The 27,791-nt window shown below is 38.6% G+C and overlaps 1 protein-coding gene across 7 annotated transcripts in view; it reads left to right on the plus strand.

Moving 5' to 3' along the window:
- Window positions 1-27,791, plus strand: part of PLEKHA1 (pleckstrin homology domain containing A1) — a 59,026-nt gene that overhangs the window by 11,282 nt on the left and 19,953 nt on the right. For 6 of the 7 annotated variants that reach the window (XM_027590238.1, XM_027590243.1, XM_027590250.1 and 3 more), the window contains 4 exons: window positions 8,909-9,069; window positions 13,273-13,329; window positions 15,526-15,571; window positions 21,826-21,923. In XM_027590238.1, the coding sequence (XP_027446039.1) occupies window positions 8,929-9,069; window positions 13,273-13,329; window positions 15,526-15,571; window positions 21,826-21,923 (342 nt within the window). In that variant the 5' untranslated portion in view covers window positions 8,909-8,928. Of the gene's footprint in view, window positions 1-8,908; window positions 9,070-13,272; window positions 13,330-15,525; window positions 15,572-21,825; window positions 21,924-27,791 lie in introns of those variants that run through there. The other variant, XM_035724124.1, reaches the window with a different exon arrangement.

Consider the following 27,791-nt stretch of genomic DNA (forward strand, 5'->3'; position numbering starts at 1 on the left):
TTATATTGCTAAGTAGTATTCCATTGTATTGGTTATACCACAATTTATTCATTTATTGGTCAAAGGACATTTGGGTTGTTTCTGCTTTTTGCCAGTTAAAATAATGTTGCTGTAGACATGTACAGATTTTTGTGCAAACACATCTTTCAGTTCACAGAATTGTTGGGTCATATTGTAATGGTATGTTTAACTTATGAGAAACTGAAAACTGTTCTTCCAAGTTGCTGTACCATTTTGCATCCTACCAGCAGTGTATGAGAGGGAATTCACTTGTTTCACATTCTTGTCAGCATTTGATATTGTCAGGTTTTGTTGTTTTTTGGGTTGTTTTTGTTTTAGCCATTCTATTAGGTATGTTGTGGTATCTCATGGTTTTTATTTGCAATACTTTTCTGACTAATGATCATGAATGTCTTTTCATGTGCTCGTTTACTATTTGTATCTTCACTGACTTGTCTCTTCAGATTTTTTGGCCATTTTCCTGTTTGGTTGCCTCTCTTATTATTGAATTGTAATAATTTCTTGCCTGTTCTTGGGTATCAGTTATTTGATAGACATATATGTACTGAATATTTTTCTCATTCTGTGGCTTGTCTTTCGATTTCTTAACAGTGTCCTTCCAAAGAGCAGTTTTTAATTTTTTTAAGTCCAATATAAGAACTACTATATGGCTCATGCTCTTTGTGTCTTAATTAAGAAATCTTTGTGTACTCCCAAGGTCATGAGCACTTTCTCCAATTTTTTTTTTAAGAAGCTTTATTTTTTCTTTAAATTTTTTATTGTTATGTTAATCATCATACATTACATCATTAGTTTTTGATGTAGTGTTCCATGATTCATTGTGCATAATACACAGTGCTCCATGCAGAACATGCCCTCTTTAATACCCATCACCAGGCTAACCCATCCCCCCCAGTTGCTCATAATATGTTCTTATAATTGTTTGTATGTCTTTGGTGTTGGTTGTGATCTCTCCTCTTTCATTCGTGATTTTGTTGATTTGGGTCATTTCTCTTTTCTTGATAAGTCTGGCCAGGGGTTTATCAATCTTGTTAATTCTTTCAAAGAACCAGCTCCTAGTTTCGTTGCTCTGTTCTACTGTTCTTTTGGTTTCTATTTCATTGATTTCTGCTCTGATCTTTATTATTTCTCTTCTCCTGCTGGGTTTAGGCTTTATTTGCTGTTTTTTTCTCTAGCTCCTTTAGGTGTAGGGTTAGGTTGTGTTTTTGAGACTTCCTTGTTTCTTGAGAAAGGCTTGTAATGCTATATACTTTCCTCTCAGGACTGCCTTTGCTGCATCCCAAAGATTTTGAACAGTTGTGTTTTCATTTTCATTGGTTTCCATGAATTTTTTAAATTCTTCTTTAATTTCCTGGTTGACCCATTCATTCTTTAGTAGGATGCTCTTTAGCCTCCATGTATTTGAGTTCCTTCCGACTTTCCTCTTGTGATTGAGTTCTAGTTTCAAAGCATTGTGGTCTGAAAATATGCAGGGAATGATCCCAATCTTTTGGTACCGGTTGAGACCTGATTTGTGACCTAGGATGTGATCGATTCTGGAGAATGTTCCATGGGCACTAGAGAAGAATGTGTATTCCGTTGCTTTGGGATGGAATGTTCTGAATATGTCTGTGAAGTCCATTTGGTCCAGTGTGTCATTTAAAGTCTTTATTTCCTTGTTGATCTTTTGCTTAGATGATCTGTCCATTTCAGTGAGGGGGGTGTTAAAGTCCCCCACTATTATTGTATTGTCTGTGTTTCTTTGCTTTTGTTATTAATTGCCTTATATAATTGGCTGCTCCCATGTTAGGGGCATAGATATTTACAATTGTTAGATCTTCTTGTTGGATAGACCCTTTAAGTAGGATATAGTGTCCCTCCTCATCTCTTATTACAGTCTTTAGTTTAAAATCTAATTTGTCTGTTATAAGGATAGCCACCCCAGCTTTCTTTTGGTGTCCATTAGCGTGGTAAATGGTTTTCCACCCCCTCACTTTCAATCTGGGGGTGTCTTTGGGTCTAAAATGAGTCTCTTGCAGACAGCATACCGATGGGTCTTGTTTTTTAATCCAATCTGATAGCCTGTGTCTTTTGATTGGGGGCATTGAGCCCATTTACATTCAGGGTAACTATTGAACGATAGGAATTTAGTGCCATTGTATTGCCTGTAAGGTGACTGTTCCTGTATAGTCTGTGTTCCTTTCTGGTCTATGCTGCTTTTAGGCTCTCTCTTTGCTTAGAGGACCCCTTTCAATATTTCTTGTAGGGCTGGTTTCATGTTTGCAAATTCCTTTAGTTTCTGTTTGTCCTGGAAGATTTTTATCTCTCCTTCTATTTTCAATGACAGCTTATTAGCTGGATATAGTATTCTTGGCTGCATATTTTTCTCGTTTAGTGCTCTGAATATATCATGCCAGTCTTTTCTGGCCTGCCAGGTCTCTGTGGAGAGGTCTGTTGCCAATCTAATGTTTCTACCATTATAGGTGACATATCTCTTCTCCCGAGCTGCTTTCAGGATTTTCTCTTTGTCTCTGAGACTCGTAAGTTTTACTATTAGATGTCGGGGTGTTGACCTATTTTTATTGATTTTGAGAGGGGTTCTCTGTGCCTCCTGGATTTTGATGCCTGTTTCCTTCCCCACATTAGGGAAGTTCCCTGCTGTAATTTGCTCCAATATACCTTCTGCCCCTCTCTCTCTTTCTTCTTCTTCTGGGATCCCAATTATTCTAATGTTTCATCTTATCGTATTGCTTATCTCTCAAATTCTGCCCTTGTGATCCAGTAGTTGTATATCTTTTTTTTCTCAGCTTCTTTATTTTCCATCATTTGGTCTTCTATATCGCTGATTCTCTCTTCTGCCTCATTTATCCTAGCAGTTAGTGCCCCCATTTTTTATTGCACCTCATTAATACCCTTTTTGATTTCAACTTGGTTAGATTTTAATTTTTATTTCTCCAGAAAGGGTGTCTCTAATAACTTCCATGCTTTTTTTAAGCCCTGCTAGTATCTTTAAAGTCATGATTCTGAACTCTAGGTCTGACATCGTACTAATGTCCGTATTGAGTAGGTCCCTGGCAGACGGTACTACCTCTTGTTCTTTTTGTTGAGGTGATTTGTTTCGTCTTGTCATTTTGTCCAGAGGAGAAGAGATGAATGAGAGAACAAAATGCTAACAGATTAACAACGTCCCCAGAAAATATACTCTAATCAAATCAGAAAAGACCTGAAACCAGGGTAAAAGAAAGGGAAAGAAAGAAAAAAGAAAGAAAAAAAGAAAAAGATAAAAACAAAAACAGAACAGAACAAAAAAAAACAATATGATCAAATATGATCAGGCTTGTGCATAGATCAGTGCCACACAGTAGATTTTGGGTGTATTTTGGTCTGTTAGAAGAAAGTGCCTCCTAAAATTTTAAAGAAAGAAAGACTTATATATGTACAAAATAAGGGTTGATACAATGAAGGGATGGAATATGACTGTAAAGATGAAAATTATAAAAAATTTTAAAAAAGGAATTGACGTTTGAAAAAAGAAGAGGATTAAAAAAAAGCAAAGAAAAAAAAGGGGAGAGAATGTGATCAGGCAGGAGACTAGAACAAAGCCATACACTAGAGATTTAGGGTATATTTTGATATGTTAGAAGAAACTGTATCTCAAAATTTTAAAGAGAGAACCAGGCATATATATATGCCAAAAATAAGGGTAACTACTATGAAGGGATAGAATATGACTCTAAAAATGAAAAATAAAAATGTTTTTTTTTAAAAGGATTGATAAGATGTTGGTTGAAAAAGGGAAAAAATTAGAAAAAAAACAGTTAAAAAAATTAACTTTGAAAGACTGATGAATCATGGTAAAAAAGCCATGAATTCTAGCTGGAGTTCTCCCGTTCTCATTGATTGGTAAACGTGGTCTTGGCTGGCTGTTTGTGCTGATCTTCTGGGGGAGGGGCCTGTTGCCGTGGTTCCCAAATGTCTTTGCTGGAATTGCCCCACCCTTGCCAGGTCAGGGCTAAGCAATCTGCTCGGGTTTGCTCTCTGGAGCTTTTGTTTCCTGCAAGCTTTCCTTATAGCATTGGAGGAGGACGAGAGTGAAAATGGCGGCCTCCCAATCTCTGCCTGGAGCAGCCGAGAACTTGGGGCCCCGCTCCTCAGTGCGCCCCCAGAGAAAAGCAGTCAGTCACTCCCGTCTCCCCGGTCTCTGGCCGCACTCCGTGCTCACCCGGCCTGTGACCAAGCGTTTCTGTCTCTGGCACTCGACCCCGTGTGGTCTCCAAACCCAGCAGATCCCTGCGGTGCGCTCCCGCGCCGCTCCTCCCGGGGGAGGGAAGGTGAGTCTCCCCGGCTCTGCCACTTGTTGGGTCCCTGCTGGAGGAGTAGTGGCGCGACTGTCACCGATCACAGTTTGTGGCCACCCCGAGCTGAGGGCCCGCGCCTCGGCTCCGTCTCTGCAGCCAGCTTCCCCGCTCCGATCCCCGGGAGCTCTGCCGCACTCAGGCACCCCCGGTCTTTCTATGACCCCGAGGGTCCTGAGACCACACTGTCCCGCGAGGGTTCCACCCCCTGCTTAGCCACTGCAGCGACGTCCCTCAGCGGAGCCGACTTCTAAAAGTTCCGACTTTGTGCTCCGCGGCTCTATCACTTGCCAGAAGCGGCCAACGGAGGCCCCCTCCCCCGCCGTCTATCCTCCCGAAGATCGCCTCGGATTCACTTCTCCGCACGTCCTGCCTTCCAGAAAGTGGTTGCTTTTCTATTCAGAGAATTGTTGCTATTCTTTTCTTCGATCTCCTGTTGAGTTCGTAGGTGTTCAGAATGGTTTGATCCCTATCCAGCTGAATTCCTGAGACCAGACGAAATCCAGGTCTCCTACTCCTCCGCCATCTTGCTCCGCCCTAAGAAGCTTTATTGTAACTTTTATATTAGGTCTGTGATTAATTTTGTTACATTCTTTTTCCCACATAAATACCTAATTGTTCTAGCACCATTTGTTGACTATCCTTTCCCTATGGAATTGCCTTGGCATCTTTGTTGAAAATCAATTGACAAATATGTAAGAGTCTGTTCCTGGATGCTTCTGTGTTCCACTGATTATTAAATCTTTTTTTTTTTTTAAATCCTACACTGTCTTTATTGCTGTAGCTTTTTTGTAAGTCTTAAATAGCGTAAGTCATCCTACTCTATTCTTTTGGGAAGTAGATGTGACTTTTCTTTCTTTCTTTTTTTAAATTTTATTTATTTATTTGACACAGAGAGAGAGAGCACAAATACGGGAAGCAGCAGCAGAGGGAGAGGGAGGGAGAAGCAGGCTCCCCGCTCAGCAGGGAGCCTGGTGTGGGGCTCGATCCCAGGACAGTGGGATCATGACCTGGGCCTAAGGCAGCTACTTAGCGACTGGGCTACCTAGGCACCCCATTGATTTGGCTTTTCTAGGTCACGTGCATTTCAATATTTATTATAAAATACATACCATATTCTCAATTTTTATAAAATATTCTGCCAGACTTTTTACTGGATTATTATATCAGTACTTTATTTTTTTCTGTATCTGCATAATATTCCATTGTGTTGGATAGATCATATGTTTAACTGTTCACCTGTTGACGAACATACGGGTTGTTTCCACTTCTTGGCTATTGTGAATAGTGCTGCTGTTAATATTTATGAGTATTTGTTTTCACTTCTTTTGGGTGTATATCTAGGACTGGAAATGCTGAGTTGTATGGTAATTTGTTCGGCTTTAGAAGAACTACTGAACTGTTTTACGTAGCTCTTGTACCGTTTTACGGGGGGGGGGGGTCCAGGTTTTCCACATCTTCCCTAACACTTGTTATTTTCCTTTCTTTTAATTATCACCATCCTAGTGGGTATAAAGTGGTATCTCACTGTGGTTTTGGTTTACATTTTCCCTAATTACCAATGATACTGAGCATCTTTTTGGGTTCTCTTTGGCCATTTGTGTATCTTCTTTGGGCAAAATGACTTTTCAAGTCCTTGCCTATTTTTTATTTGGATTGTTATTGAATTGTAAGAGCTATTTTTATATTCTGGATATTAGACCCTTGTCAGATTCGTAATTTGTGAATATTTACTCCCATTCTGTAGGTTCTCTTTTCATTTTCTTGATGTTCTTTGATGCAAAAAAGCTTTTAGTTTTGGGGCACCCTGGGTGGTGCAGTTGGTTAAGCGTCTGACTGTTGGTTTCAGCTCGTGTTGTGATCTTGGGGTCCTGAGATTGAGCCCAACATTAGGCTCCAGCTCAGTGCAGAGTCTGCTTAAGTTTCTCTCTCCCCTTCCGTACCCTGCTTGTACACTCTCTGTCTCTTAAAAAAAAAAAAAAAAAAGCTTTTAGTTTTTATGAAGTCCAATTTAGCCTATTTTTTTGTTCATATTTTTATTGTCATATCTAACAATCCATTGCCAAATCCAAGGTCATGAATATCAGCCTCCATGTTTTCTTAAAGTATTATGGCTCTAGCTATCTTATATTCAGATTGTTAATCCATTTTGAGTTAATTTTCATATATAGTGTGAAGAAGGGTTCAGTTTCATTCTTTAGCATGTGGATATCCAGTTGTCCCAGCACCATAATTTGAAGAGGCCAAATCTTCCCCATTGCATGATGTTTGGTACCTTTGTTGAAAATCAGTTGGCCATAGATGTATGGGTTTGTCTGGGGTCTCAGTATTATTCCTTTGGTGTGTGTCTATCCTCATGTCACCACTCAAGTGGGTAGTTTTTATTGTGGGATACAGGTATACCTGGAAGATATTGTGGGTTAGATTCCAGACTACCACAGTAAAGCAAATATCACAATAAAGCAAGTCAAATGAATTTTTTGGTTTTTCAGTGCATATAAAAGTTACGTTCAAACTATACTGTAGTCAGTATTACATCTAAAGAAAAGAATGTACCTATCTTTTTTTTAAAGATTTTATTAATTAATTAGTTAATTTATTTGACAGAGAGAGAGAGAGACAGTGAGAGAGGGAACACAAGCAGGAGGAGTGGGAGAGGGAGAAGCAGGCTTCCCGCTGAGCAGGGAGCCCAATGTGGAGCTCCATCCTGGGACCCTGGGACCATGACCTGAGCCAAAGGCAGACGCTTAACGACTGAGCCACCCAGGCGCCCCCAATGTACATATCTTAATTTAAAAACCCTTTCTTGCTAAGAAAATGCTAACCATCATTTGAGCTTTTAGCGAGTCGTAGTCACTGATCACAGATCACCATGACAAATATAATAATAATGAAAAGATTTGAAGTATTGTGAGACTTACCCCGACATGCCACACAGAGACACCAAGTGAACAGATGCTGTTGGAAAAATGGTGCCAGTAGACTTGGCTCCACGTAAGGTTTGCCACAAACCTTCAGTTTGTAAAAAACCACAGTATCTGTGAAGTGCAATAAAAGGAGATATGCCTATACATTATTATGGTATATTAATTTTTCAAGTTTTGATTACACTTAAGAAATTTTTAAAATGTTGGGTAAGTTCATTAAAGAAATTATCTCCTCTAAGTGCCAGATTTATAATAACACACATACATGACCTTAGTGGATAATTTTGTTTAAAAATTTTTGGTGTGTCTGATTTCTCTGGGTGCATATAGAATAGTGATTTAAATATGCAGTATATCAGGATGTGTTCTAATTGAATTTCCGCTGTGGGTGAAACAACCTTGAACCTTTAAATGAAGAAGTAGTTAATATATATATATTAACATATATAAATTCAGCCTGCCAAAAGATGTTGGAATAGGAACAGTCCGCAGATTTGCATCCATCAGGAAGGAGTCACATATCTACAGTTTCTAGAGAAAAAAATGGCTGGGAACTGCTTTTTACTCAAGTCATGGTTTTTAACTTTAATCAGTACAACAAAAATTTTAGCACTTTAAGAATCAGAATATGATATGCTTTTGAAGTCTCTTTTAATCTATAACTTCTCCCTTCTCCTCTTTTTTCCCCCATAATTATTTACTGAAGAAACTGGGCTGTTTGTCCTGCTGTTTCCCACAGTCTGGCTTTGGCTGATTGAACCCCTGTGGTGCAGTTTACTGTGTTCCTCTGCGTTCTTTATCGTCTGTAAAGTGGTGGTTTGACATAGGGAGATCTAGAGACTGGATCCGATTCAGATAAAAACTTTTTTGTTACATGCTTGCTTCATAGGTGATGTTTGTGTCTTCATCAGGAGGCACATAATACCTGCTTATCTCTCTTTCATGATGTTAATTAATTTTACTTTGATTCATTTTAGTTTTTGCGATTCGAAGAGTTTTAGAGAGAGAGTGTGGTGTAGATGTTAAGATACAAGGTCTAGAGCCCAAGAATCTGGTTTCATGTTTTGATTTATTTACTAATTCTCTAATCTTAGAGAATCACTTTCCCTTATGAGCCTTAAGTCTCTTATCTGTGAAATGGGGATGGTGATTCCTATTCATGGCGGTCGTTTTGAGGGTTCAGTGAGAAAATGTGTGGAAAAGAACCTTGCACAGAGCCTAGCATATAGTTAGTGGCCAGTAAGTGTTAGCTACTGTTGTTCTGTGAATTTAAAAATATTCTGGAATAATCTGAAAGGTAGATTGTCTCAATTTATAAGTGAGGAAATTAAAGTTTGGATAGCTAATTTTTTGGCTCATCTGGGTGTGTTTAGGGAAAAAAGGAGGTCAGTTATTCAGCTGAGGTGAATGTCTCTCCTTTGTTCCAATCAATGTGTATAGTTGTATTTAGTAACCACTCATAATCTTAATTTCAAAAATGGTTTTGCCCATGCTTTGTATGTATTCACATGTACATCACCACTTCATGTTGGGAAGTAGGCTCTTTGTTAAACAAATTGTATATGGCACATTTTATGTTTGAAGTCCACTGAGAAATACTTACTGTCAAATGTTTTTATTTTACAGTGTAATGTTCAGGCTTAGAAATGCCTTATGTGGATCGTCAGAATCGCATTTGTGGTTTTCTAGACATTGAGGAAAATGAAAACAGTGGGAAATTTCTTCGAAGGTACTTCATATTGGATACCAGAGAAGATAGTTTTGTATGGTACATGGATAATCCACAGGTTTGTGAAATCCAGCTGGTTAACCTTTTTTCAAAAGCACACAAGAATTTTAATTATTAAAATATTTAACATACTATATGGCTGTTAGGATTTGTTTTCCCAAAAAGTCTATGTTTAGATTTAATTCTACTGGCTGCATTCTTCCTGTCCTGCATGCTCAACTCCTGCTGTCTTACTTGAATTTCAGAAGATGAAACTAAGTTTATTCAATAAAAATTTGTGCATGTGTATATGTCCGTTCCCCCACCCCCACCCCCCAGGGGGAGAGAAATGCTGTCTCTGGTAAAAAATTCTGAAATCATTTAAATTTAAGATACTGTCTCTAGGATAGAGCTTGCTGTTTTTTTTTTTTTTAAAGATTTTATTTATTTATTAGAGAGAGAGAGAGAGCATGAGAGGGGGGAGGGTCAGAGGGAGAAGCAGACTCCCTGCCGAGCAGGGAGCCCGATGTGGGACTCGAGCCCGGGACTCCAGGATCATGACCTGAGCCGAAGGCAGTCACTAAACCAACTGAGCCACCCAGGCGCCTGAGCTTGCTGTCTTTTGGTAAAGAAACTACTGAGCTAGTTGCCACGCTTGCACACACATGTAGTCCTTTCATCTTGTAGCAGCAGATTTGAGTGTCAGCTGTGTGATGCCATTCATGAATTGAAATGCACTTTGATTTTATTGTTGCCTTTCAAATCATTGGGGAAATGTCATAAATTAAAAATCAGAATCCCTGTTTTAAGATCTATGAAAAACCTTGGATTAGAGATCATTTGTCGAGTAGTTTTAAGTTTTCTCTCCCGGTGAATCTCTTCATTCACATTGGGATGGATGTTGCAAAGATGAGTCCCTACAAATGTCTAAGCTGATCCTGTCTAGTGGGTGAGGAACTTAGAGTCAAGGGAGGAGTGGGGACTGGTGGGAGGTTCATTCTGTTTCATGGAGAAGGAACTAGATCCCCTGACAACCGGTCTAGTATTCTTTACCACCCTGTACTTATTTCAGGTTAGACAAAATATTTATGTACAATGCATTTATATTTGTTTATATGGAATTCAAGTTGTTAGGGACCTTAGTACAAATTCCATCTTCTCCTCAATGCAGGAAACCTGTCTGTCCCTGATCTTCACTTTAGCTGTTGCTTGAATTACACATTATGAAAACGTACTTACGGTATTTGAGACGCTTTAATTATTATTTGCTCTGTGAGCCGAAATCTGTTTCCTTGTATCTGCTCCGCATTAATCCTACCCTGTCCTCTGATTCTCCATAAAGTAAGTTTAGTCCTTTATCCAGACACAGCCTTTGAAATTTTGGAGAATAATTTGTATTTTAATTGAGTGTAGTTATTTGAGTGCTGACTTTGAGACTTTTTCCCTAGAGACTGTCTTCTCTTTATCCTTACCCGTATAGAGCTTACTGACCCTTATCTCTGGGTGTAACCACCTTTCTTGGGTGGTAGTAGCCTGGCTGTGGACTATGATGTGGACTAATGATTAATAACCTTAATTTACTTGGCCAGAGTCAGTGGGAGAAGGAACAGGTCAGCAGAAATCAAAAGTTCATGTTTATTTATTATTTTTTAATAGAAATCGGATTTCTCCTCTTTATGACCATTCTGGCCTGTGCTCTTCCTGGTTTCTCTCTCTTCACGAGACCTGGTGGACTGATACATATGGATTCTCCCGAATTGTATTTAAAGCTCCTTGGTCGTTTTTCTTCATAATAATAGATTCTCCCCTCAGAATTCCTTTTATCAGCACTTCCCACTTAGAGCTAGAAGAAGGTGAGCACAAAATGGACTATCTTTATTACACTGAAGGAAACATGAATTTGGAACAGAGTTACGGTCTTCATGGAGGTAGTAGCATTGAAAATTGACCAGAGGGTGGATATGATTTTGGCCAAGAGATGGAGAAGTGGGTATTCCAGTGCTCAAAGAATAGCATGGACAAAGAAGTCCAAGCAAGGAAGGCTGTGGCCTGCGTGGAGACTAGGTCACTGTGGCTGTAGCAGGGAGGGTGGATATTAAAGTTTGTACTCAGCTAGATCTTTTTCTACATGAACTGTTTTTTTGTTGTTGTTTTAAGAGTTGCAATTTTTTTTAAAAAAGTTTATTATTTAAGTAGATTCAACACCCAGCGTGGGGCTTGAGCTCATGACCCTGAGATCAAGAGTCACTTGCTCTTCTGACTGAACCAGCCAGGTGCCCCAGCACAAACTCTTTAAAAGCCAGATTTCCATGGTGTAATTAGCACATTGGTTTTTCTGAATGTAGTACAGAATTTTAAATTTGTCTTTTTATTTGGTTCTTAATAATTTTAACTCTTCATTCTAACTGATAAGAACCTTTTACAATCTTGACTCTGCAGCCAGTGGATTAGCCATCAGTACACCAGCTTTGTGTTGTTTTTAAATCTATTAAGACTTATATTTCCTCATGAAAACTTTAGTAAAATGTCTTGCTAAGATTATTATGTTAGGTTGAACCACATGAAATTGCCAATATACCACCATTTTGATCGACTAAAAAATGACAGTTTCATCTGCTTCAATCTAGTTGCTTATGTTACGGTGCTGTAACACACTTATACTGATCATAATAACCCTGATAATGAAAAGAAAATCTGTTTGGCTCACCTGTCCTTAGGGAGCCATCTTCCTCCATTTTCCTTTCTTTACCACTAACCGTTGGTTTAAAAATCCATTCTAGTGTATTACTAGGCATCCATTTGGAGCTTTCTGTATTTTGTTGAGGATGTGGGTAGTGGTGGAGAATTAAATAATTGAATATCTGTACCAGGGAGTGACTTTGAAGAAACTTGAAAAAAATATTTTTGGCAAAAAGAGTGTAGGAACTCATAAAAACAAATGGCTCATTTTCCTTTTTATCTTAAAACGTCACTAGTTGATTATTTCTTGTTCACCGTCAGGGAACAGATTTTGAAACCTACTTTTTTGTAGTTGAACTTGGCAGTAATCATACTGATCCATAGGAACTAGGTATTTGGAATATTCTTTATCTCTTACCTACTTATATTTCCCTATACTGTGCCACTGTTTAATCTGTGACCCTTCATGTCATGTGGCCGTGACATAGTTCTCATTTCTCTTCCTCATACAAGGCTTAGAACTGTATTCAGTAGTTAAAATAATAAATTTTTGGAGGACTTAAGAGAACACTTTTGAATGGAATGGTAGCAGTGTTTGAAAAAAATCACTTTGATAGTAGTTAGGAGCTCTTGAAGACATTTTAACATTTCATTTCCTTATCCAAAACTAAAAACAGCAACAACAAAGCAACCTCTAAACGTAAAACATTTTATATAGGAACACAACCATTTAACAGTGTACCTTAAAAATTACAATTTTATTTTATATACAGTGAAAAGACCTGTCCCTGTCAACAATAACCAGTTTATGTTTGGGAATCTTAAGTCTTTGAAATGTCTCGGCTTTCATATAATTAATTGTTTCCAGTAAGCTTATAGAGAGGTCCGAGAAACGTACCTCCTAATCATTCATAAAAACAAAGCCAAAGGTTTTCTTTTTAATGTACATTATTATAAAGTTAATTAAAAAGTTGATCTTGGTTAATCTACAGTGGAGGAAACTTTGAAAGTTAACATTGTTTTAATTTTACTTTTAAAATCTTCTACCAAAGTTTTCCTTATATTCTTTATTATTTTTTTCCAGGCTCTTTTATCTGGTGTTCCTGCCTCTATCTTCCCCCTCTGTAACCCATCCAGTTTATTATATTACAGGATATATTAAAGTACAATTTTGATTGCCCACAATTTGAATGCTCACAAACCTTCGTTAGTGGTTCAAATTCTTAACAGTGTAAATTCCTTGCTACTTTTTAATTTAGGTTAGGTAAGTTAGGTTCTTAGTTCAAGTTCCCAAACAAGCATTTTCTACTACAACCCTAAATGATTCTGTATCACAACCCTATGCTTATGGCTTTTAAAGAACAGTTTAGCCACAATGATAAAAATAGCCTTTTAGTTATAGAATGCATTATGGTGGAACACAATAGAGTTTGGTTTTGTTATCTACATTGTCAACTTGATTTGTAAATACTTGAACTGAAAAAGTTGATTTGCAAAATGTGATACTAAAAAATCTAATTTCTTAACTTTTTCTAGTATGTTTAGAACATTATAAAATAAATTAATGTTGGATTTTAATTATATATTAATAATTTGTTTCCAGAACTTACCTTCTGGGTCATCACGTGTGGGAGCCATTAAACTTACCTACATTTCAAAGGTAGTTTTTCTATATTGTTTGACATTCATGCATGAATTAAAATTCCTTGGAATGAGAGTGTGAATAAAAGGAGCAGTTTCCTTTCTGTGTCATTTAGTGATGATGTTCGGGTTCATATCATGCTGAAAATAGTACCTGGTCACTATGTGTAGGAAGAAGTTCTTTGATAAAATTTAGGAAGAATATGGGGTTAACTTGTAAGATGTGGCAAATTGTAAAAGTTAACATTAACTTTTATGATTGGGACATCAGAAGGACTAAGATCGGAAAAGATTTTTTCTAAGTCTGTATTTATTTAAACTTTCTAACTTTTAATCCCATTACCTTTGACTTTTTGTTTCCTTATGTTTTATTTTGAAGAAAACCATCTTCATGATCAAACAATGATCCCTCAAGGTGAAATGATCCCTCATTTCACCTTGTTTCTACTAATTTCTGTTTTCTTATTTGTTGATATTTCTGGAATTTTTGCAGTATTATTTTTCTTTTCAAAAATTTAGGTTTGGTATTTTCAGGTATTTTTCCCCCCTTTATTTTATTGGTGTTTTGGGAACTGAGATAGAGATGTTGAAGAGCCAGACCTGTGGGGTTTTTATACAAATGTTTGTAGAGGCTTAAGTTATGAGATATGAAAAGTAGCATTAAGTCATGTGTGTGTGCATACTATTACGCATATATTGGAATTTGTTAGCAAAGGTCCTTAGGAGAAAACTGGTTTACAAGTGTATGCACCTCTGTTTAAAGGACAGTTTTGTAGATGAAGTACTTTGTTCTCAGTATTGTTCTCATTGACAACAACAAAAAGAATCAGCCCTTACACAACAAAGATTACATATTTAAAGGGCAACATTTTATTATTATTTATTTAATTAAAACTGTATTATTTAATTTGCAAAAGACAAATATTGTTTAAGTATACCTCAAATATTCCTGTAAATTAAGACATTTAATAAATGCTTTAGGGTAGCTTGCATCTTAAATTCTATAACAATTATTATTAGGAAGCATAGAATTCCACTGTAAAACTGTAGACCCCTTGTCTTCTTGCTTGCTTACAGTAAATGTGTACTGTAATGTAAATATGCTGCTAGACATTTTTGACTCTCAGTGCAATGATGAGGAATAGGCAGTTGAGGGAGAGGTTGCCCGTATGCTTATATCTTTTCAGTCATTTGTAACCTGGTCTTTTTAAAAATGGGAGCTCTTTTTAAAAATAAAGTATTAACTAAGCAAGTGGGCCTGACTGGCCATCTGCTTCCCAACTCCTATGCTCCTCTTTTAAAATATAACTTTCTCTGTGCACTTCTGCTGCCTTTCATCTCTGTCCCACAGCTTTCTGAAGTTTGAATTGTACAGTTTGTACTCTACTTTAGACATGCCACTTTTTTTCCAGAATTTATTCCTGGAACAAATTCCAGTGTGACTCAGAGCTGTGAATTTGTAGTTGGGATCAGTCAGGAACCCCAGACTTAGAATTCTTTTTGAAGGTACAAAACAGATGCTACAATGATATGTTCTAACACTGGGTAGCAGGGTGGTAATAGTCATGAATGGGCTTCCAAGAGCGCTACTTTATTTAAAGGGGTAACAGCAACCAGGTGCAGCTAGTTGTTTCAGAAGGTGAAACATTCTGAAACGTTTGCACATTTAGCAAAGTGACCCCATTATCCCAAGGTATTCTAATATATAAGAGGATCCAGTGCCATTTTGGTTTCCTCATTGAAGATCAATGCCTTCTGCATTTTTGGACTTGATTAAATACACAATCTCCCCTTTGCCCACCATCATTTTCTCTTAAGGTTCACAGCTAATTTGGAAATACGCAATTTGGGAAGAATTCATAGTTTCTGTAGAGTATTCTGAAGGTATTTTGAAAATTATGTTAAACTAAAATTTCTTCTATGTGTTACATAAAAACTTAATGGTTTGCTTTCAATATCTTCACATTTCCTTTGAATAAATACAAGTTTATTCAAAAAGAACATGGAAGTATTATTTGTTTCAAACATCTTACAGTTGGGAGCCATATTCTGTGTTTAAATTGCAGGTTTTTTTCAGTAGTCTTTAAGGTTTAATTTTAGATCTGTGTGCTAAATGCATGTTATTGGGAAATCATACATGTGGATATTCATGCAGCATTTAAAATTGGTTATAGCAGCATATGAAGAAGTGAGTGACTCATTTCTTTTTTGTTAGGTTAGCGATGCAACTAAGCTCAGGCCAAAGGCTGAATTCTGTTTTGGTAAGTAGCCATATTTTATATGTTTGTTAATTTAAGTTTGGCTAATATAATTACATTATACTGTAAAAGAAAACAGTTCCTGAAAACTACACAGCACAAACCTATGGATTAATGGATTATTCTAAGGGAAGTTCCCTTGAAGCCACCATCCAGGTGAAGAAATAAGACTCCCCTACCCCTGAAGCCTCCTTCCCGTGTCCAGCCCACTCATAGCCACCTCCCTCTGCTCAGGTGCAGACATTATCTACCATGTGTAGTGATTCCCACCAGTGAGATTTCCAGCAATTTTTAACTTTCTACCTTGTATTATTTTATAATAAATGTATAAATAATGGAAAGGATTTGGTTTTCAGCTTGTGGGTAGTGAGAAGTTTACAGTTTGGGGGTAGTTGAGGCTGTCTGACCCACTTGTTCAGCAAACACCTAGTGAATGTCTAGTATGTGCACACTCTGCTTGGCCCTGGGGCTGCAAGAGTAATAAGAGGCAGTCGTTGCCCTTAAGCGTCTCACAGGCTGCTGTCTCACAGACACAGTAGCTGAAAACATCATTGCATTTATTATAGTCAATAGATAAAGGAGTGTACATTCTATTAAAGAAGCACAGAGGAAGAGCTTCAGACCCTCACTGGGGATTCGGGGAAGCCACACTGGGTGAGGAGACCCTGGAGTCAGGGGCCAGCTACCCTTGATCATTGTCTACCTTTGGGAAGAGGGGAGGGGGTGGGATCACAGGGGCAGAGGCGTCCCAGGGAGAAGAGCACCATGTGCCCGGGCCCCTGAACACTCCTGGAAGCTGCTGCGAACGAACAGCGACAGACCAGAAAGGGAAAGGGCCGGTGGGAGTCCGGGTATGACATGTTGACAAGTGGGGTGTGTGTGTGTGTGTACAGGAGCTGAGAAATTAGCATCTGGAAAGCTGACATAAGGTGAAGGAAGTTTTTTGCGTGGATAGTTTTGTTGCAGGTAGATTAGTTCAGTGGCTCCCGAACTATCCTTACCTAAAGGCTTGCATATGGGTGGTGGCAGTGGGGGAGAGAGGAAGGACAGACAGCACTAGCAGGAAACGTGAAGGGACTCGGTGACTGAACGTGTGGGAAGAGAGAGGTTTCCGGTAGGTTCGCTTCCAGTAAAGAAATGAGAAGTCAAGGAGAGCTGGATTGGGTAAAATGTTCAGTAAGGAGTTTGATGTGGTGGGGAAACATCCAAATGGAAGTGTTGTGGTGACAGTAATCGAGGACTACGTGGAGTCTGAAGATCAGGAATGGAGAAGTTTAGAACCTGTGAAGATAGTGGGTGGTAGTTGAAGCTGGGAGAATTGATGTGCCCCCAGTATGTTAGTGGACCCTCGTCATGGAAAGGACAAAATTCAGAGTGGCCAACTGGCATGCTTTACGTGAAAGTAGGAAACTTCTTGAGGTAGAATTGATGTTAAAGTTCCTTGTTCTCTTTTGCTTGTAAAGCGCAAGTTTCTTCTCTAGGCATTGTGTTAGGGATGACATCTGATGGCAGTCATGTACATCCAGTAAGAGAACAGGATATGAGCGGGATGTGAGGTAGTTGTTCAGAGAATCCTCTATAAGGCTTTTATCACCACTAAGAGACTAAAAAAATTTATGTATTTATTACAAATTTATAATTTTGGTCACTAAATAGGAAAATGCCTCAGAGCCTTGTGAATGAAAAGCTAGTGGGCGCAAGTCAAGTAACAGAGAACTTTGTGTTTTAGAATGTGTACGGCATGTACTCTTGACAGGTCTTTAATGTAAATCTCAAACCTATGGTTTGAAGGAATAGCACTATATAGTAATAGATGTGACATTCAGTTACTGGAGTATTTAGAATGGGTGATATTACTTGGAATCAAAGATTAAGAGTTTTGGTTTCCCAGTAGTTTATTAGTAGAAATTAGATAGAAAAGAGATTTGTGAAATGCTTGTGCCTTCAGAGAGGGAGGCAGAGGCTCCTAAAATGGAACCATAACTTCCATTCAGGATGGCAACATAAAGAACTGTTCTGCCATTATTTCATCTCAGATTGCTCAAAAACAAGTGTGAGAACAAGAAACACTCAAATCATCTTTGAGGAACCTGGCAGATACCTGTAACCCGCAGTGTATACAGATGGGAAGTGCACAGAGGAATGTAAAATGACTTAGCAGAGTCTCAGCAGAGGCCAGTGAAGAGCTGGCCTGTCAGGGTCCTGCCTCCCACTCCAAGTCCAGATAGAGCTAGGTTCTGGGTACTGTTGGGGATGCAACAAGAGGAGGGACTGAAAACAGGGACTACATTTGGATGTCTGTGTTGGGGACAGCCTCTGGTCCCTGCTTCCATCCAGCTTAGGCAGCTGCCTGTCCACAATCCCAGCAAGAAATGGCATGTGTAGTATCTTTAGAAATAGAATCAGTGAGGGGTGCCTGGCTGGCTCTGTTGGAGGAGCACGTGACTCTTGATCTTGGGGTCATGAGTTCGAGTCCCATGATGGGTATAGAGTTTACTTAAATGAAAGCTTAAAAAAAAAAAAAGAAATAGAGTCAGTGAGGCTCGGTGCTTGGGGAGAAGGGGAGGGATGAGGCATGAAACTGAAAATAGGAGGACTAAATGAAAATCTGCACATTGAATGTACCCTTTTCCTGTGTCCAGTCCCGGAGCACTGGGCAGCCATGTGTAGTGGGATGAGAGTCTGCATACCCAAGAGAAGAGAGCCATAGGTGCTGCCGTCTGGGTGTTTCTACTGGAGGAGTTTGCTGTGTAGTGAGGTCCAGCAGTTAGCAGCCCTACAAATCTTCAGGAGAGCTTCCAATCAGTTTTTTAATACCTTGTTTTTAAATATGAATAGACAGCCCAAGATTACATGACATTTGAGGAGAGAGAACTGTCAAATAGGGAAAGGGACACAAGACAATGGAAAACTCAGAAGAAAAAAGTCAAAATCTAAAAGTAGAACAGAGAAAAAGATGAGAGGAGAGAAATGAGAAAATTAGAGGTTCTTCTAAGAAAGTCCACCATCTGACTAAAAAGAGAGGACAGAGAGACTGACAAAGAAGTCATGTGGAAAGGGTCGCATAACCATGTGGTCCGTAACCACATTCGAACCATAATCTAGGTTGCTCCTAGGTTGTGAGATACTTGTTTGCAGTCAGGCTCATGTTTGTGCTTGCCCTTTACCCATCCGATACGTTCACTCTGATGGTAAAGATTTAAAATGAAATAAAGAGGTACTCAAGTGAAAAGGTAGTAGGAACACAAGCCTCTGGGATGGAGTCATCATACACTGTGAAACCTCTAATTTAAAAGCATGGCAACTTACAGGTTTTGTATAGTTTTGTTTTATTCCAATGTTTTTTTCTTTCTCTGTCCCCGCCTCCCTCCCAACATTGTTAATATGCCACTTCTCAGTAATTTGCTTTACATTTTCCACAATGCTTTCTTACTTGGAAATCTCCAGATGATGATGAAGATGATGATCTCTGTTTTGTCCCAAGTACTGTCCTAGGTTCTTTACATCTCTCACCTCCACCCCTCAAGGAACAAATGGGTTGCATCCATTTCATTGATGAAGAAAATGGGGCTCAGAGAGATTACATGGGTTTTGCAGGATGACATTGCTAGTTAAGTGCATGAGCTGGTCAGGTCTGAGTGACGCCAGGCTCTGATTTTTTTCCCTCCCATCATATCATTATGCTTCTTTCTGCCATGCACTGTATACAATAATATAGCACCTAAATTTTTATTTGGACTGCAGGGTGTGTTAAGAATCTTTTTGAGGGGCGCCTGGGTGGCTCAGTCATTAGGCGGCTGCCTTCGGCTCAGGTCATGATCCCAGGATCCTGGGATCAAGCCCCGCATTGGGCTCCCTGCTCCTCGGGGAGCCTGCTTCTCCCTCTCCCACTCCACCTGCTTGTGTTCCCTCTCTCGCTGTGTCTCTCTCTGTCAAATAAATAAATAAATCATTTAAAAAAAAAATCTTTTTGAGAGGCATATTTGCCTCCTTTCCCTTAAAAGAAGTCCTTATATGAATGTTATTCACTCAAAAATAGACATATTAAGCGCTTGCTTTGTAGCAGGTATAGTGTAGTACCAAGTGCTTAGATTTTCAGGCTCTTCAGATGATCCCGGCAGATACCCAGAACAGCATTGAGGGAAGAAGCCATTGGGGGGTGGGGGAAGCTCGGCCTCAGCCTGAGTTGGAACAAGATTGTGAAGGGGTGCTTTGCCAATTGTTAGAAATTAAAAATAAAAGCAGTGTGTTAACATATATCCTCCTGTGCTACTCATTTACCTTAATTTATGCGGTGGCATTTATAATTTCTCCAGTCTCTAGTAAGATATAAAATAACTGATTTACAGTGTTTTAAATTTCTTTAGTTTCCAGACTAGTTGTCATACAGCACTTCCCAAGGAACTACTTGACTTCCTTGCTCAGATCCTCATCTCAGTTCAAGGAAGCTCTGGTTTAGTGTCTTGGTCTCAGTTCCAATTTCAAAGTCCTGTGCATTTGAGAAAAAACTTTTTTTCCTTGAGGGTTTTCATTTCCCGCTTTCCTTAGTCATATTCAACTGAATGCGAGTATGTCATTTGATATTCTGATGGAGACTTTGGAAGTTATTTTTATAGTTCAAAATTGCAACAGTGTAGCTATTCAGGTGCATTAGCTCCTAGAATGATATTTATGTTTTTAAAAGTAAATGCTCATGAAATATAATTACTAAGCTTTGATTCAAGAGTTGACTGTGGTAGTTTGTACACAACTGTGTATGCTGGTATGCTTTGCTTTATACAAGTAGAAAGTCACTAAACAGGTATATATCAGTTAAATTGCACAAAAAGTTCCAAATATAATAAGATTTTAGATATAAAGACATAAAGGACATAGTGCTGAAAATATCACGGTGTTGATTTTTATAATTTTGGTTGGGGAGATTTTCTAAATATGTGAAAGCTCAAGTCATTACAGGAAAAAGAGAAGATTGATAGAATATTTCTGTTTGATAAAAGATACCATGAGCAAAGTGAAAAGACAAATGACAGATGGGGAATAAAACAGAAGTGATTAATATAAAAGTTCTCCAAGTCAATACAAAATAAATGAACACTCAGGAGAAATATGAGTAAAGAAAATAAAGCTCACAAAACAAATTCTAAAGGCCAAGAAACATATAAAACTAATTTGTCTCAGTAATCAAAGAAATTCACATTTAAACAAGATATGATTATTTACCAATTAGGTAGTCAGAGATTGCTGTATCTGTTGGGGTCCAGTCAGGAAAACACTTTGCATTAGGTATTTCAAACCCTGGGGTATTTGTTACAGGGAATTGGCTACCCATTTGTGGGAAGACTGAAAGAGCACAAAGGGAATGCTGAAGAAACCCAGAAATTAGAAACTGTATAAAGCTGCTATCACCCACATGGCTGGAGAGACGAAAGGGGAGAGGTGGTATCACCAGAACCTAGGACTTTGGAAGGGGGCCAGGATGAAGCTAGTGAGGGGTGTCTGAGGAGCCCGTGAGGCTCGGGTAGAGAGCGGCAGAAGCGCCTGGACCAGTAACTAGCTAGCGTGTGTTGCTGCTGGTGGAGGGAGGGCAGCGGTAGCAGGAACCTACAAAGAGGTGTCCTCTCCCCCGACCTCCCTCACACCTAATCTCCCATCAGTACCTCCCATTAGCAGCTGGCAAGGGATCCTAGGAAATGTTGTTTGCGGACCCCAGCTCCAATATCAGAGTCTCAGGGCTGAAGACAAGGTCCCTGACTAGCATCAGTGTTAATCAGGACTGGTGTGGGGTACTGTTTGCATACACTGTTGTTAGGAATGTGAATGGGTTCCACCTTTTGGGAAGACAAGTTGCCAATATCTATAAAAGTTTTAAAGGTGAATTCCCTTTGTCCCAACACATCTGTGTTAAGAAATTTATCCTATAGAACTGGTAACCCAAGTATGGAAAGATATATGTACATGATGTTTCACTGGGATAATTTATATGATTTCAAAAATTGGAAATCGCCTAAATGTCCATCATTAGGGGATTGGCTAAATATATTGTGGTATTTCCATTTCGTGAAAAACACGGCCATTAAAAATAAGAGTTTTACCTAAGTTATTGAGTGATAAAAGCATTATTACATATGATCTTTTCAAATCCGAGAGAGTGACAGTATTGAACCTAGCATGGTTTTTCAGAAGGTAGCTGCAAACATAAATTTAGATGTAATAAGTGCAAAATTTCATGTGTTGTAGTTTATGTTTTCTCTCAACAGTTATGAATGCAGGGATGAGGAAATATTTCCTACAAGCTAATGATCAGCAGGACCTAGTAGAATGGGTAAATGTGTTGAACAAAGCTATAAAAATTACAGTAAGTATTTGTATTTTTTTTTAAATTTTTAATGTCTGGAAATAATCTTTACATTTTGAAAATATACCTGCTGAGTGTCTCCAGTTTATCGACGGGTTGCCTATTCCAAGTTTGTTTAAAAGGCAGATGTTTATGATGTGAATACATTTCCTTGTACAAGGTGACTATCAGCCCTTAAAAACAACCCATGCATACATGCCTTTTGAAACCATTATGTACCTAATAAGATATATATTAGTGTAGATTTTAATCACTGCATACAGTAATGTTTCTAGGGTAAAAATGCATGTTGAGGATGTTTTTTCTTCCTGAGTAGGATAAGGGGCTTCCTGCCACTGACCCAGCTACTGGGCGTCGGCCTTCCTGTCTTCCAGGCCATGGCAGGGATTGCTGTGGGATAGGGTAGAGTTTGAAGAGAGGAGCAGGAAGGGGGGGTAAACCCGTGGGAGTCGGCACAGGGATAGGGAGTGGGTCTGTCGAGCTGTGGCGGCCAGAGGGTCCTGCCCACACATAGTCCCGGGAGTCTGTATCAGGCTCTAAAACCTGCCTGGCCCCCTCTTCCTCCTTGAGCTCCAGGCTGGCTGGCCTTGCACGCCTTTTCTGTGCCCCAGCTTCCTGCTTGCCACCTGCATTTCTCCTTTTGGTTTTCTGATGAACAGGAATATGTATTGATTATCTGCAGTGTGCCAGGCCTTGCCCTGCAGGTTTTACCCAAATTATCTGGAAAAGTGAGCTTAGAAGGACTGAGTAACTTTTACTGGTTTCACAGCTGGTAAGAGGTGGAGCCGTGAGCCAAACCCAGCCTGTTTGACTCTGGAGCCCGACCCTGAAGCGCAGTGCCTTACTGCTTCCCGAAAAAAAGAGCCCTTTCCTCCTTTTTTGTTCCTAAAGCAAAAACCAGACTTTTCTGAGCACATTTACTCGTGATGATAGGCAAGTTAGAGAGGTTCTGTGCCGTGATCCTACTTCTTGCTCGTTTCCTCCTTACACACTTGTAGAGAAGAGGATCTGGAAGGAGTTCCTGTGTGAGGTTTGTGTAAATTGAAGTGTGTTTTTACTAAAGTGCAGTTATTTACTGACCCTAAACGACTCAGCCCTGGAAAGACATATGCTCTGAAAGTTAGCATATGTTAGTTACTTGATAGTTTCCATCTGAAATGAATGATTCCATATTTATATCACAACACAATAAAGAGTTAATATAACTAAAGCTGTTCTCAGAGTGAAGTCAGAGTTTTTGTCTTGCACCAGCACAGCTTGTTACCACATGACAGAAAACACCCACGCAGTGCATCTGATCTGTACGTGAAGCAGAAGTTATTTTAGGTTTGTGCAGTTTCAGGAAAGCAATTTTTTGAGCTGATTCACAAGGACATATTTTTAAAAGGTCTTAAAATTGTTTTTAACTCAATCTATATACTTTTAATGTGAAATTTTCTTTAGAAAGACAGTATCTAGTAACTTTACTGAATTGATTCATTTATTACAATTTAAAATAGTAAGTAGCACTGGTTTCTTAGTGCTTTAAGAAAAAAAGTAGTGAACAGTCTCAGGCTTTTTGCCATTTGGAGGCTTCTTGAATTGCTGTATATACTTTATTAATGGTGTGAAACCATCTTCTACAGATGAAACTGTTAAGCTTATTCAAATGCAAGAGAAACTCAGGTTGGGTAATGTTCCAAAGTATAAAGACTTTTGAATATGCGCTTTTGTGGTTTTACAGCTTTATTTTACATGTTGAAGTTTTTATAGCTTTTAAGCTAAATCAGTTGATATTCATGCTTTTATAATTCATGTTTTTTGTAATTCACATTTAGAAGATAGGAATACATAAAAGATATAGAAATCCTTAGCTAGTCAACAAAGTGAATATAGTGATATTAAAGTGAATTAAAGTGAATATAGAATTGATAGCATTTACTAAAGATCCATCTTAAATAAACATTTAACTTATAGGATAGCAGTGAGAGAATTTTGCATGCTTACATAAGGTACATTTAATTTTTTTCTCTAAAAAGTCTTGCCAGAGGGCGCCTGAGTGGCTCAGTCTGTCAGGCGTCTGACTCTTGGTTTTGGCTCAGGTCTTGATCTCAGGGTCCTGAGATCGAGCCCTGTGTCAGGCTCAGTGGGGAGTCGCCTGAGATTCTCTGCCTCTGCCCCTCCCTCTGCTCACACACACACTCTCAAATAAAGAAATAATCTTTATTTAAAGAGTCTTGCCAATTTTAATGTCATATGCATAAATACACATGTAAATGTATTAGGGTGTGGAATCTCTAATTTGTCTTGCTTTCCTATGGAAATTGCCAATGATTTACATGTAGATGTCTTTGGAAAATTAAAGTTTACATTTTAGTATATGTGTAGTTTATGTTTCTATGAAATCGCTCCAAATGACATTTTGGTCAACTATGTAGTTTAGTGGTCTGCTGAGTACAATGTGCTATATAAACTTAAAACTTTTAAAAATTCCTAATTAGGTTTTGGAAGAATGTGGTTTCAGAATAGGGGTGGTTAGGGGGTAGTGGCAAGGGAGTGGTGATTATTAAGCTACTTCCTAATTATAGTACCTGTCATCTTAATGGACTGTCCTTTGACACCCTGGTCTGTGGCTTTCCTTACTTTCCTAATATCTGTGTGAATGTTTATTGGTGGCTGCCATTTAAAAAACTTTTCCCCCTTATTTGAAAAGAGAGCGAGTCAGTAGTGGAGGAACCAGCCCTAAAGGGAGTATCAGTGACTAGAGTTGGGAAAATCACATTTTAAAGTATACTTTCAACTAACTATTCATTTATAGTAATAACAGTATAAATAGGGTGGTCTTTGGTCCCTTATTGATTGAGGAATGTCCAAGATATATATGGTGTATTCCTAAGCAGAAATCCACTATTTTAAAAAATAGTGCCTTATCCCCACTACAGATTTTAATTTAAAAATTAATATTAGATTTTAATCTAGAAATCAGTGTTTTTGAAATTGTGGCCAAAATTCTACAATTTTTTTTTTTTTTTAATTGGCAGCTGGGGACAAGTAGAGTCAGCTGAATATGGGACTTTGGTCCTAAGAAAATGATAAATCTGCCACAGGTGCCAGGCCTTCTCCTTTATGGCTGTATTCTTCAGCTGGCAGGTCATGGGTAGAGCCCTCAGAAGGCTCCTGGGAACTCAGTAGTTTGTGCTTGAACATTTTAGGTTTTAGTGTGTGAGCCCCGTCCTTTTTCTCCGACCTGTTCATCTCGTCATTCTCTGACGACCTTTTCTTTTTCTACTGTTAGGATCACAAGCAAACACCTCCTAAAAATACATGCAGATTTCTCACAGAAAGAGCTACAGTACAGACAGAAAGCCCGGGAGAGGGGCAAAGCCAGGGGCAGTGAGCGCAAGCATGTCCAGTGTCTTTGACACTTGCTGTCTGCCTGGCCAGGTCATTTTTCTGATTCTCATTCAATAGTTGGCTGGTTTTGTTGTTTTTTTGTCCTGAGATTATGTTTATTTTAATGGCTGAATTTAGACTAATATTCAGAATTTTTAAGAGTATTATTTGTAGGTAGTTTGCTTAGATTTTTCTTGTTTTGGGAGAATGTTTACAGTTTATTTTTTTAATTGATATGAAATGTTTAATATATTAGTTTCAGGTGTACAACATATTGATTCAAAAGTTGCACACGTTACTCAGTGCTCACCACACAGTTAATTTTTATTGTAAAGTACAGTTCTAAGTTAATTATTGAGCTCTAGCATTGGAATTATGCCATACTTAGCATTTTATTTTATTATCAGGACAAATTAGTAGTGGGCTTAACAGCATAGATTAGGATTTTTAACATACCATCATTTCTGGAAGAAAAATAGAAAAATCAGTATAAATTTCAATGTATTTTTAGGCTGGTGTTTAAGGTTTTTCTTAGGAAATGTCCATATATATAACTAAACGCTCAACTTCTTAAAAGAAGGACTAACTTCGTATGGTCACCTCCTAGCACATTTCACCTAATACAGTTGAAATGTGAGTTGAGCTCTCTGGTTTAAAATTCTTCTAATGCTGTGTTCTGTTCTTAATGGGATGACTTGGCCCCATTTTGTCTGTCATAATTGAAATACATGATGCTATTCATTCAGAACATTAGTAGGCTTCCTTAGATTGTTTCTGGGTGTGTAGCATCCTTTGTAGCCCCTTCACTGTCATGTCATCATGTGAATCTTGTCGAGTAAAATTCTAGCCATTATCTGTTGCCTTTAAAAAGCTCCAAAATGTGCAGCCTCTTAGAAGACTCCTGGAGGCATTCCCTGGCAGGGTTCATTTCTCTTCCTGTTTCCCTCACTTTTGTTCCTGCCAGTGACCTACCTTGTGTAAGTATGGCCTTAGGCCTGGGGAGAAAGTCTTGTGGGGAAGCATCTCCAGGAGGGAGAGGTAGGGGGGAGAGAGGAGTTGTGGAAGTCACCCAAGAGACAAGTTGTATATATCCATAAATTATATTTATGTGGATTGAGATCAGCTTAGACACATATAGAGCATGTTTGTCCAATATTTCGTAAAACCTTGTCTGCAGACACCACTGTCCACCTGCTTTTCCCCAGACCTGGTGGGAGAGCACAGGCCTGGCAGCAGTGTTTCTCAGGCTGGTTTATGAAGCACCCACCTCAGAAGCCTCTGGAGTTCCTGCTGAAAGTGCAGCCTTGTCCACACCACCGTGGCTTGACCGAGTCAGAATTTCTGGGTGTGCAGCCTGGGAATCAAGGTTTTAATAAAGTTCCTAGCTGGTACTTCATGAATGTTAAAGCTTGAGAAACCACACTGCTTTGCCATCATACTAATAAATGGTTTGGGTCTTTGACTGCAATGTGAATAGTGTCCCCTGGAGCTTGTGCCATCGCCCTGTTACAGGGATTAACTGTAGGGCAGGCAGGTTATTTAATTTTAAATGTTTTTACATCACAACTATGGTGCTTATTGGCAGTAGTTGTCATAATGTTTCTGAAACACTGTAAGATCTTCAAATGCCCTTTAAATCAGTGGAGAGAGATTAACTATCATGCTCAACATCACATCAGTGCCGAGCATATTTTATTACATTTTATTCATAGCCAAAAAAATCTATAATTCAAAGATAGACAGTCTCTTGACAGAAATATTGCTTTGCCAAGTACCTTGTTTCCGGATTAGGCCACATAAGAAAAGCTAAAATGTATGTGAAACATTTATGATGCCTTTGATTCTTTGATTCCCCTTTAGTGAGGTACTTGTGATTTATCATTAATACAAGTATTGGAATTTCTTTTAAAAATTTCCAATAAGCTTTAAGTTATTTTGAACATTTTGACTCCCAGTTTATGTTCAGTATCTTATTCTTTTTTTCCTACTGATTTTGGATTCATCCACTGAGTCAGTCTTTCAACATTTATTGAATACTTACTATGTTTTCAGTAGTAGACTGTTCTGACACCAGTAAAGATGGATTTGCCATGATCCCTGTCCTCAGGGGTGCTGCAGAATCCTGGGCAGCAATGGAGGATAGGGAGAGATAACATCATAGTGCTTATCATTTAGGAATTTACAAGGGCCTTAGGAGCTGTGTGCCTGGAACCGGGACAGAGACCAATAGGTATATATTTTCCATTATCCATAAATGCTGTGATGAGATTCTTGTAGCATAAACTTTAGAGACATGGAGAATAGTTTTTTAAAGGATAAAGTCCTAGAATAAAATGCCAAATCAAAGAATGCAAATATGTGTAATTTTTTAAACATGTTTTAGTATAGTATAATGGTTGAGTGTGGAAGAGAGTTACACGAACTTAAATAGAACACAGTACAGTCAGGATCTAAATCTACATTTCTTCATGCCCCTGAGCCTCTGTTTTCTCATTG

The sequence above is a fragment of the Zalophus californianus genome, chromosome 15 (assembly GCF_009762305.2).
Source record: "Zalophus californianus isolate mZalCal1 chromosome 15, mZalCal1.pri.v2, whole genome shotgun sequence".
NCBI classification, from domain to species: domain Eukaryota; kingdom Metazoa; phylum Chordata; class Mammalia; order Carnivora; family Otariidae; genus Zalophus; species Zalophus californianus.